The 17804-nt window shown below is 34.8% G+C and overlaps 1 protein-coding gene across 2 annotated transcripts in view; it reads right to left on the minus strand.

The window, feature by feature from the left end:
* The window catches only part of GRIK2 (glutamate ionotropic receptor kainate type subunit 2), a 641722-nt gene that overhangs the window by 243413 nt on the left and 380505 nt on the right, over positions 1 to 17804 (minus strand). For both annotated transcript variants that reach the window (XM_057311163.1, XM_057311164.1), the window contains exons 8-9: positions 7018 to 7161; positions 4217 to 4324 (exon numbers count right to left, since the gene is read on the minus strand). In XM_057311163.1, coding sequence (XP_057167146.1) covers positions 4217 to 4324; positions 7018 to 7161 — 252 coding nt within the window. The remainder of the gene's footprint in view (positions 1 to 4216; positions 4325 to 7017; positions 7162 to 17804) is intronic.

A 17804-nucleotide genomic window follows, 5' to 3' on the forward strand; every position in this document is an offset into this window, starting at 1 on the left:
TGCAGTATTAGTGAGCCTTCTTGGACAACGGCTAAGTGGGCTGGGTTCCAACCAAGGTTCCTGTCAAGGTGGAAGGGAAAGACTCAATTTGATCTCTGGGTGCTAAGTGGAAAAGATGTGTTCATAGTCTCATTACAACCCCAAACTCAGTTCCCCGAATATATAAACAAGTCATCTTTCTTTTTAGCACTCATTACTGCATAATCATATATTGTACTTGTGTGTGTCCATTTATTATCAGCAGGTTTTCTTCATATATAACCTTCATAAGAGAATATAACCTTCATAAGGGCACAAAAGAGAGGTTCACTCTATATTTGTTAGAGGATCAAATGAATAAATGAAGTGTGCTGGACATAGATGACCAAGATAAACCTAGGAAAAGGCAGTAGACACAAAGAGAAGTAATGGATAAAACTAGCATTTTACACATTTTTTGTTCATTTTCCTCACCCAGTCATGATAAAATAGAATGGAGGATAATTAAATTCTTAGTCTTGACACCTATAAAGATTGTATTTCCAGGTTCTCTTAGAGGCCATGATATTCTCACTTTTGCCTGTCTCAGAGGGAAGTCCTTTGCACTCTTCATTTATTGAGGAATTTGGCACAGAGAACTTGGGTGGAAAGGTGAAGTTCACACACTTGCGACAGAATTGGAATTGTAATTTAAGCCTCTTGGATAGCTATCTGTTGAACCTTCCAAACTGTGAACTCTATCAAGGTAGGAATCCTGTCTTAATATCTACGGATTGGTAACTATATTTTTGAGGACAAAGTAAAAGTAAAGTTGGCAAGACTCATTAGTCTTCATGAATTAGATACTGCTATCACCCCCTGATGTGTTTTAGAGAGGTTAAGAAAGTTGTCCATAAATAGTAAATGGCAGAGCAAGAATTTGAGCCCAATTCTGCCTGAATACATACCTGGACCTCTTAACCATTCCACTAGATTAAACAAATGAGTACATTTTTCTACTTAGCAGCACTTTATTCCTACTACTCAAAGTCAAGTCTGTCACAATGGCATTGCCAAAAAATTCCCATTTTTCTTAAGATCTGACTAAACTAAATCCAACTGCCTTCTTTTAGCCAATGACTTATGTATTAATTTTTTTTTTTTTTGAGAGAGAGAGAGAGAGCATGTGATGTGGGGTGGGGAGGGGCAGAGGAAGAGGGAGAGAGAGAATCTGAAGTAGACTCCCTGCCCAATGCAGAGCCCCATGTGAGGCTGGATCTCACAATGCTGAGATCATGACCTGAGCAGAAATCAAGAGTCAGATGCTTAACTGACTGAGCCACCCAGGCGCCCCCTTATGTACTAATTTTTGAAGATACTAAAAGCATTTGATTTTACCTTTTAATTCCACTTCTCTCTAACTTACCTTCATCGAACCTCAGTACTTTATGTGCCTCTTCAGATTTGTTCCAATTTCTTTTTTGTTTGTTTGGGTTTTTTGGTTGTTTTTAAAGATTTTATTTATTTATTTGACAGAGAGAGAGAGAACACAAGCAGGAGGAGCAGCAGAGAGAGAGGGAGAAGTAGGCTCCCCACTGAGCGGGGAGACTGATGTTGGGCTCGATCCCAGGACCCTGGGATCATACCTGAGCCAAAGGCAGCCACTTAACCAACTAAGCCACCCAGGCGCCCCTCCAATTTCTTTCTAATGATAATTGTCTCCACTAATTTCTTTACCAATCTTTGATTTATGCCTTTATCACTGGCTTCTCCTACTTTTATCACCTGGTTCCTCCATTACTCCTTAAAAGCATAATCCCAATGCTCTGCTATTCCTTGAACGAACAACACTGCTGAAGATTCAGTTACCGCCTCTGTCACTGTTTATTCCTCTCTCACATGTACTCGGAACAGCTTGAGATTCATGGCTCCATATTAAAATTATTCCAAACTATAATATCTTTCCACACATCCCATAGGCCTCCAGGCTATTCTATCTTTGAATTCATATTGTATACTAATACATTGCAAACTTCTCAACATGGTGCTCCCTTTATGACTTAAATTTAGCATTTCAACTCTGTCTCTCACTTCTGAGTGCATATCTGTGTGTGTGTGTATGTGTGTGTATAAAATGATCAAATCAAACACTATGCTATGTCTTTCCTCATATTGTTACTTCTTTCTGCAATGACTCAATCTCTACCAATCAATAATTCTCCATTATTCAAAGGCTAGCTCTAAGTACCTCACATACCATGACTCTTTACTTAATTATATTCTTTTTCAGAAATACTCTTATATCGCTCTTTTAAAGCTTGAAAGTTTTCCATTGTATTTATTCTCAAGTGTGTTATCTGATCACTCTATATAAAAAGCCCCTTGAAGATAAAGATTGTGTGTAATTAATTTATCAAAACAAAATTTCAAATTTCAGAAAAGTATACAAAATATTTTTGAAATCTCAAGGCAACATGTATAACTCTCATTGTTGTACCTTGCTTATCAGTCTGGCTGACTGTCCCATGTACTTGGTAACCTTTATATTCAGGGTCTTTCTATAATCCACACTATTGCCTAAAGAAAGCTCTCTAATGTTTCCTTTACAGGGGCTACAGTAACAAGAAAGGCATTGCCACTTCTTTATTGATGTGTTGAAATACAAACAATGGCCAAAGCTCATCCTAGTCACTTGTAAACTTCCAAAAAAATAAGATAACAACATCTCCAGTAACTACTGGCATAAAAACTATAAGAGCTGACTAAACCACACCATTCAATTCCACTCTTGGGTATAGAATAATATTCTCATTATGGGAGCAAGGCAGTTAGGAAGTGACTGCCTCATGAATATTTGGTTTGCAGTTTGTTATGAAAGATTCCTGACTTTGCATGGTTTTTGCATGGTCTTTCAAAAGGTACAATCTAAAACTCTCAGTGGGCAGAGGTCCTGTTAACTTTAGTCATCAGTTGGTCATGATGTATTTCTCCCTATCTTGGTAACATTATCAAAAATGTATGTTTTCTCTCTCCAGAACCATTTGAATCAACATTCAAATATGCCATTGTCTCTTAGGTTAAAAGACCCCTTCTTCTGACTCAATTCCCTTCTTCAGTTTCCATTTATAAATAATGCTTCATATTTAATTGCTAGATGAAATATGAGACATATTACTATCTTGAAAACAATATTATCTCAGTAAAATATAATTTTTTCTTAAGTTCTTCTTTTTAAAGATTTTTTTTTAGATTTTTATTTTATTATTTATTTGAGAGAAACAGTGCAAGAGAAAGCATGAGCAGGGTGACGGGCAGAGGGAGAAGCAGACTCCCCACTGAGCAGGGAGCCCAATGTGGGACTCAATACTTGGACTCCAGGACCATGACCTGAGCCGAAGGCAGATGCCTAACTGACTAAGCCACCCAGATGCCCTTTTCTACAGATTTTTCTTATTTATTCGAGAAAGAGTGAAAGCAAAAGAGATCACAGAGGGAGAGGGAGAAGCAGACTCGCTGCTGAGTGGAGAGCCTGATGTGGGGCTCAATCCCAGGACCTGGGGATCATGACCCAAGCCGAAGGCAGTTACTTAACCAACTGAGCCACCCAGGCACCCCAATTTTTTCTTAAGTTCTTATCAAAATATCTTTTTAATAAACTTTCAATGAGTCTATCAGAAAAAAATATATTAATGCATATATTACCAATGTAAACAACTTATACTAAAATATTTTTAAAGTAAGCATATACCCAAATTCTGTAATCATTGTCTGACTTTGTCCTAGAAATATAATCAAATAAGATAGACCAGTGTAATGTATTTCTGTTCATACCTAATTTACTTTGTGTATATTAAGTCAGACATTTCATTTGAATATGACCCAGCAATGGAAATATGCTTCTGTATTTAATTTTTCTTTCTGACCTGCTCCAAATAGGAAAGTCTATGCAAACACAAGTGTACATATTTTTAATTACTATATTAAATCTTAAGGCTAATAAAGATTATATGCATTTCAAAGTATAAGAAAAATTTGGTGAGAAAATAAAATATTTAATTGTCCTAAGACACTTTTTATCCTTGAACACTAATCCTCAATTATTGTATTCAATATAATGAATCGAATATGTATTTTAAGACTTATTCAATAAAGTTAAATGTTAATGAAATGTGACTATAAGAGGGAATATTTCCCTATTTCTTCATTAGGATCTGTTTCAATTAATAATTAAAGTAAATAAGTTGAATGACTCAAGTACCTTTTCCAAACCTTCTTCCTTGAGGCTGATCACATCCAAATCAAAATCCGTTCGTAAGCCATTGGTTTTGTTGAAAGTTATTCTGCCTGTGAGACCTTCCCAATGTGCCTATAGGAAAATAAAAATAAATAAATAAATAAATAAATAAATAAATAGGATTAACAAACAAGTAGAGGAAGATAAAACATTTTTTCACACAAAAAATAGGAAACATTATTTTCATTACTTCTCATAAATTGACATGACTACTGATTTTTAAAACATTTTTTCCTCTTCTGAACTTTGGAGGATTTTTGTCTACAGACATTGTCTTAGTCTCAGTATAAAAGTTATTATAAATTTTTCATTTTAAATGCATTTTCTACACATAATTTTTTATGAGAAACTTGAAGATTGTTTTAAACGGCACATCTCTTTTTGCAAACTGAGAATAATTTAGTCACTTATTATAATACATGAGATAGTGAATATCTCATTGGAGATTGCAAATAGAATTACTGTTATAAAATACCACTCCTAAATTCATACTAATATGAACATAAACTTATTTTATTACAGAGAAAGAAACTGAATTTAGGAAAACCTATGTTATACAACTTCAATTATACACTTTCCTCTTAGAATAATTAACTTATTACTTCATTTTCCTGTAAGTGAGACTGGGAGAAATATATCGAAATTACTTCATGTCAACCTATACTTCCTATAAAAGGAGCTTTACGTGTAGAAGCAAGTGAAAATATAATAATCTAATTACATAATGGGTTGAACCCATCACAGGTGAGCAAATTTTTGAGGTTTTTTTTTTTTTAATACAAAAAGTTTTCTCATTCTGCTGGCTATCTAGATAAAAATAATGTTTTCCATTTTTTGCCATTTGGAAATAGCTTGGAAAAATAGTTACATATGAAAATTTTAAGTAATGTAACATATACTCACAGCTATAATGTTTGAAAGAATATACACCAAGATCCAAAGAAATAAAATCAAATAGATTATAGGTAACATTTCAACAAGGACTACAAATGGATATCATTATTACTACATTTGTTAGGCTCCATGTATTTCTATACTTATGTATAGAAATTCTAAAATAGTTTTAGGCTAATTAATTACAAATAAAACAGAAACAATTATAATACATATCTATATACATATTGCAACATGTCATCACTGAGTTTAAACATGCATTAACTGGTCTCCAATAAGGAAGAAAAATATATTTTTAATCTATCCTTTTCCAAAGAAAATAATTTTAGGGGAATAACAAAAATGCATTTTAGTACAAAAATAGACAATTTGATCAAGAAGTACAGAAGTATTAGTAGAGAATAGTAAAAAAAAAAAATCTGGGGTAGAGGCAGCATAAAGAAATGTTTGTCAGGTAAGAATGCACAATAGAACACAATCACAAATTTTATTCTGAACTTCCTAGCAACCAAAGCAATGAAGAGAATGTGATATAAACACAACATACAGGGTCCATAATTTAAGACATATCAGCTGCCCAGGAGAAGCTCAGCTTTTCCTGGCATTGAAACCTGAGAGGAATGTCTCCTGTGGGTCCTCAGAAAGAGGCACAACATGTGATTTAGTGGGCGAGGTCCTCGCCAACACCTTACGTTTAATACAATAGTGAGCTTCCTACAACTGTGTGACACACACCTCAGTATTCAGGTCCTGCATTCAGAAAGCAATTCTTCAACCAGCCAAAGCTGCACACTATGTAAGCAGCTCTCTGATGCTCAGTTTTAAAACAGATATAAACATAGAACGTGAAACAAATAAACGAACTACATATTCATCAGGGAGTGTCATTTCACCCACCTGAGAGAACATTAAAAATCGCACATGGAAAATTCATGGATATTCTTTGCCAAGGACCTGGAGATTCTTAATTATGACCCTATTTTCACTTTTATTTTCGAGATGAATAATTTATTATATGCTGAATTGATTATTTCTTTAAAGCCATTAAGAAAAATCTTTTATGGTGATAATCCCTGCGATTTTCCTAGCAAAGATTACATTTTCATAGTTGCACTTTCATATAGAAACTCCTGTTATAATCAAATGAAATGTATCCTAAGCTGACAGAAGGATTTCCTTCATGATAGGATAACTAGGAAGAACGTGTGTGTGAGTGCGTGTGTGTGTGTGTGTGTGTGTGTGATCTTTAGAACTTTGCCTTTTTTTCCCTCACTGTAGGCATTCTTGGTCTATAACCATGACAGTTGTAATCAGAAATGATATATGGCCATAAGAATGATTGCATTACGCAATATGAAGTCAATTTTGCACTTTTCTGAATCCAGGTATTCTGTTTTATATTAACTGCTAATATAATTAAAACAACTAGATGTTATATTTAGGAACCATAGATCTAAATAACAATTCTTTAAGACATGAAATTTAGTGGAGTACAAATGGCATTCGTGTTAAAAACTGTTGCTTAAAATATAAACATCCTTTAAACGATATCTCCACATAAATGAAAAGTAATACACATAAAGATTCAGGAAAGTGAAAACTAACAATGACGTAAATCATAGGTCACAGATTTTCATCTGTTTGCACAATCATAGATACTTTGAAAGATACCCATTTACTTGTCATGTAATTTTCCCCCTTTTGTTCCACATCACTTAGCAAAAGTGTTAATTTTGCCTGTATGGAGGAAGACAGAAAGTTTAATTCAAAAGATAAAGGTAAATGGTCACCTGTTAGGAAAACTGAAATAACCTCAATGCATTCACCTTGAAGACAAAAGAGACTAGGCAGACGTGATTCTCCTGACATACCTCTTTAATTAGACTCATAAAGCGGGTCCCGAAGCGCCAGGGTTTGTGTCTGTTACACTGTAAGGAACTGACTGTCATCTGCGGAAACTGTTGGACGCCCACAGACACCACGTGCACAGCATCGTACATTAGAGCAGCGTCAGTCTGAAGGCCGAGAAAAAGGAAATACGGAGTCAATACAACCAGCGAAACCCACGGTAGGAGGTTTGGAAGGGGACTGTAGGAAGGAGTAAGAGAAATAAATACTCATTTTACCTTCATGTAACAGAAAAAACAGTATTTCTGATGTTCTGGTTCTCTTAAATAAGATACTGTGATCAAATGACTAGATCAGCTCCATTAGGACAGTTGACCTATCCTCCCTTTCCTGAAGTAATAACCCAGTTTTATATTGTCCTAGTATCTCCGTTAAAGTAGGAAATATGTGAAGACATTCATTATTTCACTTTTGTCATCCCCTCTGGCTCTGTTTGATTGTCTCACTACACACACATACACACACACGCGTACGCACACGCTCAGGATGAATGCAACTGGAAACATTCTGAATGGTTACATAAATGACATATTGTATATAAAAGTAAATAAACAAGTTCCTTGCATGGGAAGAACAAAAGAGATTTGAAAGGAGATTCACCCAAAAAGCTTAGATAAAATCCCCGATCTTTTCTTCAACTTAATTTTTCAAAAGGTTCAATCTCAGAAATGATGCTACAGTTTTGAATCTCAATACACGTATTAATTCCTTTTTAAGAAACTAAGCTTAATCCCCTGTACTGTTTTCTTTTCCCCAAATTTCCATATGAATAAAAGTTCATTTTGTCTTCTCAAGTAAAACGAATATGAATTCCACTGTGTTTGCACCTGCTCAAATGACTGACCGCTTTAGAAGTTGATGATAAAAAATAAAATGTTTATAAGTATAACAAACCAGAGGCTTAGTGACTGTCAACTGCTGTGTTAAATGGACCCTCGCATTGTGTCTGACGGATCGATGCCAGGCTCACTACCTATGCACCAGGGCCGCACTGACTGTACTGCTAGCAATGAACTTTGGGCCATCTGCTTGGCATGCTTCGGAATAAAAGCATATATTTCCTCTTCTCATTCACACAATTAGTGAGCTGTGAAATGAATTCCAAAATGAATAGGAACCCTGTAGATTATAGCGTTTGCCACAATACAATACAAAATCAGTACACACAGTCGCTTTCATGCAAATGGATCCTAAGGAGCTTTACCACATAAAATGGAAGACAGCTAAAGAGCACAATGCAGTGACAGAACATAATAATAATGCTATTTTATAGTTCATAAATCTTTGGGGAATATAGCTCAGATTCCTAACCTTCACTTTGTAAATACCAGCTGACTACTTTCGGGTCCTCTGAAGGCTGCAGAGTGAAAATAGGCTCATGGAGTTGATACGGGCATACATCATGAGCCCGAGGATTAGACTGATATTTGTCTTTGGCCTGAGGTAACATTCAGGGGACATATTTTAGATACCGCACAGGTGGTCATAAAAACACTTACCAAGACATGAAAGACACATTTGATTTCAAAATAAAATGAATTTTTTTAAAAATATCACTGTGAACAAAGGTATAGAGGCATGAACACTTTCACACACCACTCGAGAGAACATAAAGGACAATTTTGCAATTTGCACCACAGAAGAGCCTTAAAAATATCCATGCTCTTTTTAACCCAGTAATTTCTTTCTGGAATTTGCCCTAAGCAAATCAGAGATAAGAACAAAAGCTACATACATGATTTATTTTCTTTAAAAAGTGGACACCTACTGAATGTTCAAACTAACGAAATATAATAAAATCACAGTGATGTTTTATATAACCACTAAAAACTATGTTTTGAAAAATAATCAGTTAGGTGAGAAATTGCATGTGATATGACGCTAAGCGTAAAAATAGATAATACAGAGCTATATGTTCAGCATAAGCCGTTATATATCTTTATAGGTACTTCATATGTACTACTTTATTTAATTCTCACAATAATGGTTCAATAAAAGCACTACTATTGTTCCCATTTTACAAATGATGAATCCAAGTTTGAAGATGTTAACTAAGCAAAGTCACAGTTAACAAGTGGAGAGGCCCCAGACTCAGCATCTCTGCTCATAGCTAGTATTCTTAGCCACCATATAACATGTTGTATCAACAGCAACAGCAGATCGAAAAGAAAATACACTAAAATGAAACCAATGATTATTCTCGAAAGTTAGTAATTAATGGAATTTAAATTTTTTCTTTTTATTTTCTACAGTTTAAGATAGTTTGCTAAATACCATTCAATAATTTTCAAGATGAAAACTTTGATCTATTTCCACAAAATAATTAAAATAATATAAATATGATATTACTACTATTCTGCCATGATTTACTGACTTACATGATCTTATATGACTTATATGAAAATCCTAGAGTAGTAATCTTATCTAAAATGACAATGTTAACAAAGAATTTTGCCAAATTAAGAGTTTGAAAAATTGTTTTTGGTACATAGTTTCAGCATCAAGATCAGAGGACAGACTAGTTGATAATAAAACTATTTGAGACCTGTGATTTTAAATGTAATTATAAAAGATAGTATTTATTAAATAGAATATAAATACTAGAGAAAAAAATTGTGAATTGTTAAAAAGATGCTGATCAAATTACTTCCTGAATTTCCAGTTTTAAAATATGTTGACTTATGGTAAAGTGATACACAGAACTTGAGAAACTACTCTCGATGATATTTTCATCAGTTTAGAGTGTTACTTTGGTCCTACTTTTAGACTGGTTGTTTTAGGTAATAATATAGAGTTATTTTCCATTTATACTTGCTATCCTGTCGGAGTCAACTTTACTGTCTTCTTTGCAAAACCATACATATGCAAATTCTTTCACCTTTGAGTTGTGAAAAAACTCTAGTGTTTCAAAAGTGTTTTTCTGATTTTCACAAGAATGCATAAGCTTGAAAATCTCTTATACTAGTAATAGTATTACTTAACACTCATTTACTATGTATGAGACATTCTCTTTAAATCATTCCCTTTAAATTCTTGCAACCAAGCACCAGTTGAAAATCCACTGAGTTTGTACCAATTAGAAAACTGAGGCAGAGAACAGTTAAGTAACTGGCCTAAGCAGCCAGCATGTGGACGTGGAGCTGGATTTGAAACCAGACAATCTATCCAGAGTTCACAGCTTATTCTCTGGTTTTTGCTCAGAGCTCTACATTTAATAAAGCAAAACAGTTTAAATGCTTTTAAAGTTACAAAATATAAGAAATGTCAATACGTATTTGAATGTATTAATCTACATCATGTTTCGATAAGTGGTAAATACATAACAAAAATGGGCTGCAAAGTAAGGAAATGTATAGATTGTGGAGAATGGATAAATACAACCTCACTAAAAAAGAATACATCAATATATGGGGTTGGGTCAATACTAGGTTAGTCAGGAAGTAACATTAACCAGAAATGACTTCATGAAAGTAGATTTCTTCTATGCAGTTGCTGCTCAGGGGTTCTTAAAAGGAAAAGTTCCCAGAATGTCTTCCAAGATCAGGCTCAAGGGGCGTCTCTTACTCCCAACTCTAAATTGTAGAGATTGAATGAGCTGTTCTTGCTAAGTGTTGCACCCTCTCATATTGACTTTATAGTCTCTTGCCTTGACTTTTCTCTTGATGGAAAATAGGAGGAAAAAAAGGGAGGGTGGAAGAGAAGAGTAAAAAAGTCCAGGAGACACACCAGTTAATTACTTTATCATTTTTATAATATTATTACTATCAAATTATATTGCATGCTTACTCTGTACTACACAACTGTGTCAATTTCTTTACCTGCATTGTCTCATTTAATTCCACCAAGACCATATATTTTAGGTGATATTACTATTATGATTTTAGAAAGAAGGAAACTGAAGCTTAGCAAGGTTAAAGTAATTTTCTCAAGGTCTTGTCACCTTGAGAAAGAAGACTCAGAAAACAAGACTCAGGCAAAGCTTGGCTCTTTGAACTACTGTCCAAACTATCATAACAAGACTGGCAGAAATAAGACTTAGAAACAAGACTCAGGCAAGACCTAATTCTTAGACCCACTATCGGAACTATCATAACCAACTATCTCTCTTTAGCTTATTCCTATTGAAACTATGAAAGGCAATGGAGGATAAGCTGATGGCATCAGGTCTCATATCTTCGGAGGCTCTGCTGAACACCAATTATGTCCCCGGGGCCCAAAGAGAGTACGTCTCTGAGCTGTGATACAAATTAAAGTTCCTTTGACTCCGAGTCAGATTTTTTTCTTTTACAGCATAGCTACCTCTAAAGAAAGCTTCAGGGTTGAACATAACTGTAATTTAACCAGTGAAATTAAAATAGAGTATGTGTACAATTTGGTCATTAAAATCCATATGAGGGGTTTAAATAACTTTGTAGTCACTCACACCCTAAATTACAAAGACAAAAGCTAAGCAGAGAAAAAAAAAAATGTCAGCAATGAAGATAAAACAATCTGTCCTATTTTCTCTCTTTTAAGAATAATTACTCACTTATATATAAATAGGTCACACTTACTGGAAAGCTAGAATAGCTCTTTGCCCTGGGAATACAGCTCAGAAGGAAGTGCAGACCAGGCAGGTATAGACAGATCTAAGTGCAAACCTCCATGCTTCACTGCTAGGTCAAGTATCTATTGATAGTCATCGGAGCACCCTTGAGAGACTACCTCAGACTAGACTGGAGTTGGAACTTTATTTTTCTTTCCAAAATAAGTTAGTTAACCTACAAAGAATGTCTGTCAGCCAAAAACTTGCTTTGCAAACCTTTGAAATTGTGTGATGCAGTCTTACACATTTCAATAAAACTGTAGTGATCTAAACGGGTGACTTGAAAAGATCATGAGAAGTGCCTTCGCGTACATTTTAAACACGCAATAACCATCTCCCTAACTTATTGCTGGCTGTATCTCATACATTGTCTAATTACTTTTAGGCATGGAGTGTGTACGAGGAATGCAGGTGGAAGAGTAACAAAATGCTAATTTCTATGGCTGAGCTATTGCCACAGCAATTGGTTTAGTCACCCAGTATGATTTCATCTATTTCAAGTAACCTCAAGTCTGATGAGACTTTCAAGTATTGAAAGAGCAGTTTATATTTCTTTTATGTTCTGGAAAAGTCCACTATGCATTTTTAAATAATTGAAGAATCAGGGGAATTAGATACTCTCAAAAGTTTCAAATGACAAAAATTACCATTGTTTAAAAATTTTTGATTTGGTATATATAATTGAAACATTTCCCAATATATAAAAGCAGGAATAATCATAGATGTTGTGAATGGTCAAAATGTTTCTATATATTTAGATTTCATTTACAGAAACATTTAGTACAAAGCAGTCGCTACAAAGCAGGTCCATGTTGACTGCATATGTTATTTCTGGTTTTGATCACTATAATCATCATCAATAAACATCTCCTTTGTAAAGTTCCGAGAGAGATAGGACTTACGACAAATTTAAACATGGGTTTTATTTATGTGACGCATGAAGCAAATAGCTAGAAATGAACAATCCTGAACTCCATATAAACATACAAGAGAATATTGGTACGTAAAATCTCTCAGAAACACTAAAGATTTTTAGAAAAATAAAAAAAAGCTATCAAAAGCATTTATTTTTCTTTCCAATGAGAAGAGCATTCCTCTGTTTCCCAAATAGTGTGGGTTTTGGGTACCCCCACTGAATTCTCACCGGGGAACCTGGAACATAACCTTTTCACAATTTATTTTCTGTATTAAGCTAAGCAGTTAGATTTGTGACAGCATCATTCTGCTTAAGCACTTTTTGCATATTTGGGCTCTTGGGCTGGGTTCCAATCACACCCAATGTTGTATGCAATAATTTCATTTAAATATTATCACTCTTTTTTTTTTTAAAGATTTTATTTATTTATTTATTCGACAGAGATAGAGACAGCCATCGAGAGAGGGAACACAAGCAGGGGGAGTGGGAGAGGAAGAAGCAGGCTCATAGCAGAGGAGCCCGATGTGGGGCTCGATCCCAGAACGCCAGGATCACACCCTGAGCCGAAGACAGACGCTTAACCGCTGTGCCACCCAGGCGCCCCTAAATATAATCACTCTTAAGAGTGATGTGATGTATGTTTATATCTTGATTTAGTGATGGTTTCATGGGTACAAACTATTTCAAAACTTATAAAATTGTACAATTCAAATATGGGAAATTTATAGTACGTCAATTTTACTCCAGCACAGCTATTTAAAATTAAAGAGTGATCATGCATTTTTCTGAAAAGATGATTCTTAGATTTCATTTTATTCTAGAAGTATCTAGAATCCTCCCAAACTAAGCAACACTGGTCTGTATCTTTCTTCGGTTTTAATAAAACTGTTTATGCTTCCTCACTTCTTTTCTTTCCTTCTAGACAACAAGCATCTTTTGGGTAATAACCATGCCTATTTTTGTAATACCCTGCCCAGTACTCCATACACTGTCATGTCCATAGTAAGTGTATAAAAGCATTTTTCAACAAATTGACACATTCAACCCCAAAGGTCATTTGAATTGTAAAAGAAATAGGTATTAGGAAGCTCTGAATAACAATCACACTTGGCCACCTAGCTAGAATGTACTAGCTCCCAAAGGTACAGTGAACCAAATCCGCCAGCAGCTCCGACCAGGGAGGAATGTGAGTGCAGCCTCTGTCCCGTTTCTAAATGAATTTATAGTAACAGTTTCGTGAACACATTTATCTTTCCATTAAATAAGTGCAGGCAGGTCCCCTCTGAGATCTGAATGCTAGCTGGCGGGTGGCAGATCCATTCTGGAACCCCTATGTCTCAGATTTTGCTCATTTCTGAATTCCCATCTGAAGTATAGTGCGCAGCACAAAGAGCAGCATGGTCTAACAAATGGAATTTAGGTTTGATGAATTCTGGCTCTTTCATTGACTTGATCCTTTATCTAAAACAAATACTAAAAAAGAATTAAATCCCCTTTGCCTTGTTTCCACATTTTATAATTGGACATAAAAAACGATCTGCCCTATCTCGTCCTTGTTGGAATATCACTTTTAAAAACCAGATAGTTCCAGGAGAAAAACCATTACAAATATTCTTCTTCGATGAGAAGACATTAGGATATTAAGGGCAGTGGGGAAAGGGTGGATTCTGACCTCTGGAGCACCCTTGTGCAATCAGCACAAGCCTAAATGGGACAGAGAATCACCCACCCCTCTGAGCAAGGGTGAGGATCACACATGGAAGGCAGGCTGGTGTTCAGGCATTCGGCTGGCACGCTGCACCCAGCACTCTGCCCGGCTCAGAGCAGGTGCGCAGTGGCTGCTAGCTGAACAGAGGGGACTGGAGAAGAAATGCCCTCAGACCCAGTCGGGAGCCAATTGTCAGAGACAATTCTCCCAGTTACACTGCAGCTGCCATCATGCTTTCTCTGTTGCCGGCTCTTTGTACTACTCTGAAACAGAGTCCTTTACCAGCAGCTGCGTGGACCGCACAGACTGCATGAGATAATACATTAAAGCAGTGTGCAGAGTCTCTGGCACATGGTGCATAGGCAGGTGTTAGACGATGATGATGATGATCACCGGAAGAGCGGTAATCTCTTCAAGATGGCTACGATCCAAAACAAGGAACTGGTTTAGAAAGTATAATGTTCCAACCCTGCTGCACCCACTGTTACCCTAAATGAGGGAACAGAACTCATGCTGTTCAAGAAAGCAGACCAAGTTCTGAAAGGGAAAGAAGCAAGAAGGAAATTATCAAACAACAACAATGTGATCCCTATAAAATGTGATGTGTACACAATGCTACAATTCAAAGCTAAAAAAAAGACACAAATAACCTACATATACAAACATTACCTGAAAAATTCAGAATTTAAGGAAAAATATAAGTGGTAAAGTATTATAGGGTCTTGTGTTTGTTACTAAAGGAAGGGCTGCTGTTGGACAGATACGTACACAGCAGACAAATCTGCCTTCTATTTTTTCTTGTCCTCAGATTCTTCATCTTTAAGAATAGGGGCGGGAATGAGCTGGATTGTAAGGTGTTTTGTGGTTTACATTCATATTCCTAGGACACTTGCATTTAATTCCAATTTTACTTTGGCCTTTACAATACAATCGTCATCTGAATTTATCTTCTTCCCATAATTATTTAGGCTTTATGTGCTTCTTTGATAAACTTTTGTATCAACATTTCATACGAATTAATAAATAAGGGAAATCAAAAGTCACTTTTCTTTATCCATTGTCTGTGCTCCGTACTCTACCCAATTCCTGTGTGGCCCAATAAAGTCTTCTAATACTTGTATTTTCTTTGTTGTTTTAACTTCACTGTTAAAGTATCTATCCATGTTAAAACCCACCCCGGCTTCCCAATACTCTGCAGAGGAAAAGTAAAACCCTTTCTCTCCTATCCAAATTCATCCACTAAGATCCCAGGATTTTATCTTCTTTTGCATCCTCTTACACAGTAAGAATATGGACATGCCTATACTTCACATTTTTTAGCTGACCAGAGAGATTCCTCTATTGCAGATTAGTTGAATAAAAGGAGATGCCAAAACTGCATGATGAGAGATCCTTAAAAGGAATATGAATTTTTGTAGCTACCTGTATGGCATTCAGCACCCATGAAAGCTAGAAAGGGTAAGAATTTAAGGGGAAGATAGAAAAAAGAGAAGGGAAAAGAACAGAATGGGTTTCAGCTTCACAGCCAAATTGATGAGTTACAAAATTCAAGTTTCAGCAATGCCCTGAAGACGAAGCGAAGATGGTACTGGATGATAGTGTTGCTGGGATTCGGCAAAGGAATGGGTCTGGGCCAGGATTAATGCCATGAGTGATTAACATTTGCTTGATGTCCCTGTGAATTTGTGAATTTGAATAAATGTCTATGTCTCTTCAAACCAATGCTCTCTGGCTTAAACTAAAAGCTACCAAAAAGTAGTGACAGTTAATTAACCTATTTTGAATAGCAACTAGTAAAATACAATCTAAAATATGATCTATGCTAATTTTGACAGTAAGAGTTTTCATTGGCCCTTGATGTTTATATTCAATTTTTGGCCTTCAATTTTGCTGGATGACATTTTCCTTAACAAAACTCAACAAAATAATTTTACAAACAGTAATATTTTCCTGTGAGCTTTTTAGAGTGCCAGAAGGTCTGAAATTCAGTCCATGGAGTTTTAACACTACAATTGTGAAAGCTTTAGGAGATGACTATTTTGCATTATTTCCAAGAATTATATGTATTTACCATGAATATTTCTGTATAATTTTTCTTTCCTACACATATCTTTAAAATGTACCATTTCCCAAGCAGAAAATCCCTCTTTTTAAAATTTTTTTTCTTTACTGCTACACTGTCTAAATTCCTTTAAACTTTTATATACAAATTCCAGGATGTTTAGATGTTTCTCAAAACGATGTAGAGAAACTCTTCACTTCTTAAATATAAATGATTAGGGAAAGCTGTGAAGCAGGTTAGAAAATGCCAACAGGTTTTCAATTAAAAATTTCATTTAACTAATGTAATTATTCTTACCTAATTAAATTTTTTCAACTAAGATCAGTCCTTTGAGATATCTCATTCTTTTTTAAAATGTTGCATGAAGCTCTTACCAACGTCCATGAAGAATGCTGTATTGATGGGATTGTTAATGAACTCTCTAGCAACAAGGCACTAGCCTTAATAATTTAGGCCCTGTTAAATCTCGTGTGCTTTTTACTACATTTGGAACTACTATTGATCTAGAGAAGAGTCAATATCAAGGGGAAGTATTCTTTGTCCTTCCAGCTGGTCTCCAATATATCTAATTATTTTGATATTTGGAGTTCAAAGTAGCTTCTTGCACTTAAAAACTTATATTCTTCAATATTGTTTATATTTTCTCTTTTCAATATGATGAATCAAAATTGATTTCTATGTTGTTAACAGACTATTTCTAATTTGAGATCTAGAAATATGCAAACCAAAAATACACCAGAAATTTGGGTTCATGAGTTTAAATATTCACAAAAATACTAAATCCAAATGCTTATAAAAATCGAGAACCTAAAACTTCATATATCATTTACTCAAACCAAAAATCAAATTATAGTAAGTATCTATTTTAAGCATGGCTTGAAAGATAGTGAAGAAATTAATAAAGACATTTCTGGAAAAATAAAAGAAGAGCTATGCAAATAAATCATATTAATATATATCCTTTATAACTTTTCATGTTCTCATTGTGTGTTTTGGGTTTTCTTTTTGTATTGTGCTTATTACTCTATAAAAAATTATAAGTAATTTCTAGCAGAAATGCGAAAAAATAAAATTTTCATAGAAAGCTAATGGGATTTAGTACTTTAATTCTGTAACTTATTAGTCATTATGGGAAGTCATGTTTTCTTTCTTAGTGTCCTTTCCTCATCTATAAAATAAATAGAATAGTAATCTACTTTATAGAGTTGTAAGGATTGAATTGGATAAATTTACAGAAAAGTGAAATATTAAGCTCTTTATGTCATAATTTATAGAGAAGAGTGAGTATGTTAGCAATTCATATCAATTTAGATGAGGCAAAAATCTTTTAGGAAAACAATAGGGATTGATTTGCATACTCATATTTTACGGTGTACCTTAAGTCCCTAATTTGAAGACTTCCCATCTCTTCACTATTTAAATTAACATGATTATTTTCTACATTGGAAAATACATTGATTTAACTAATTATTGTTTTAG

The sequence above is a fragment of the Ursus arctos genome, unplaced genomic scaffold (assembly GCF_023065955.2).
Source record: "Ursus arctos isolate Adak ecotype North America unplaced genomic scaffold, UrsArc2.0 scaffold_13, whole genome shotgun sequence".
In the NCBI taxonomy this organism is placed as follows: domain Eukaryota; kingdom Metazoa; phylum Chordata; class Mammalia; order Carnivora; family Ursidae; genus Ursus; species Ursus arctos.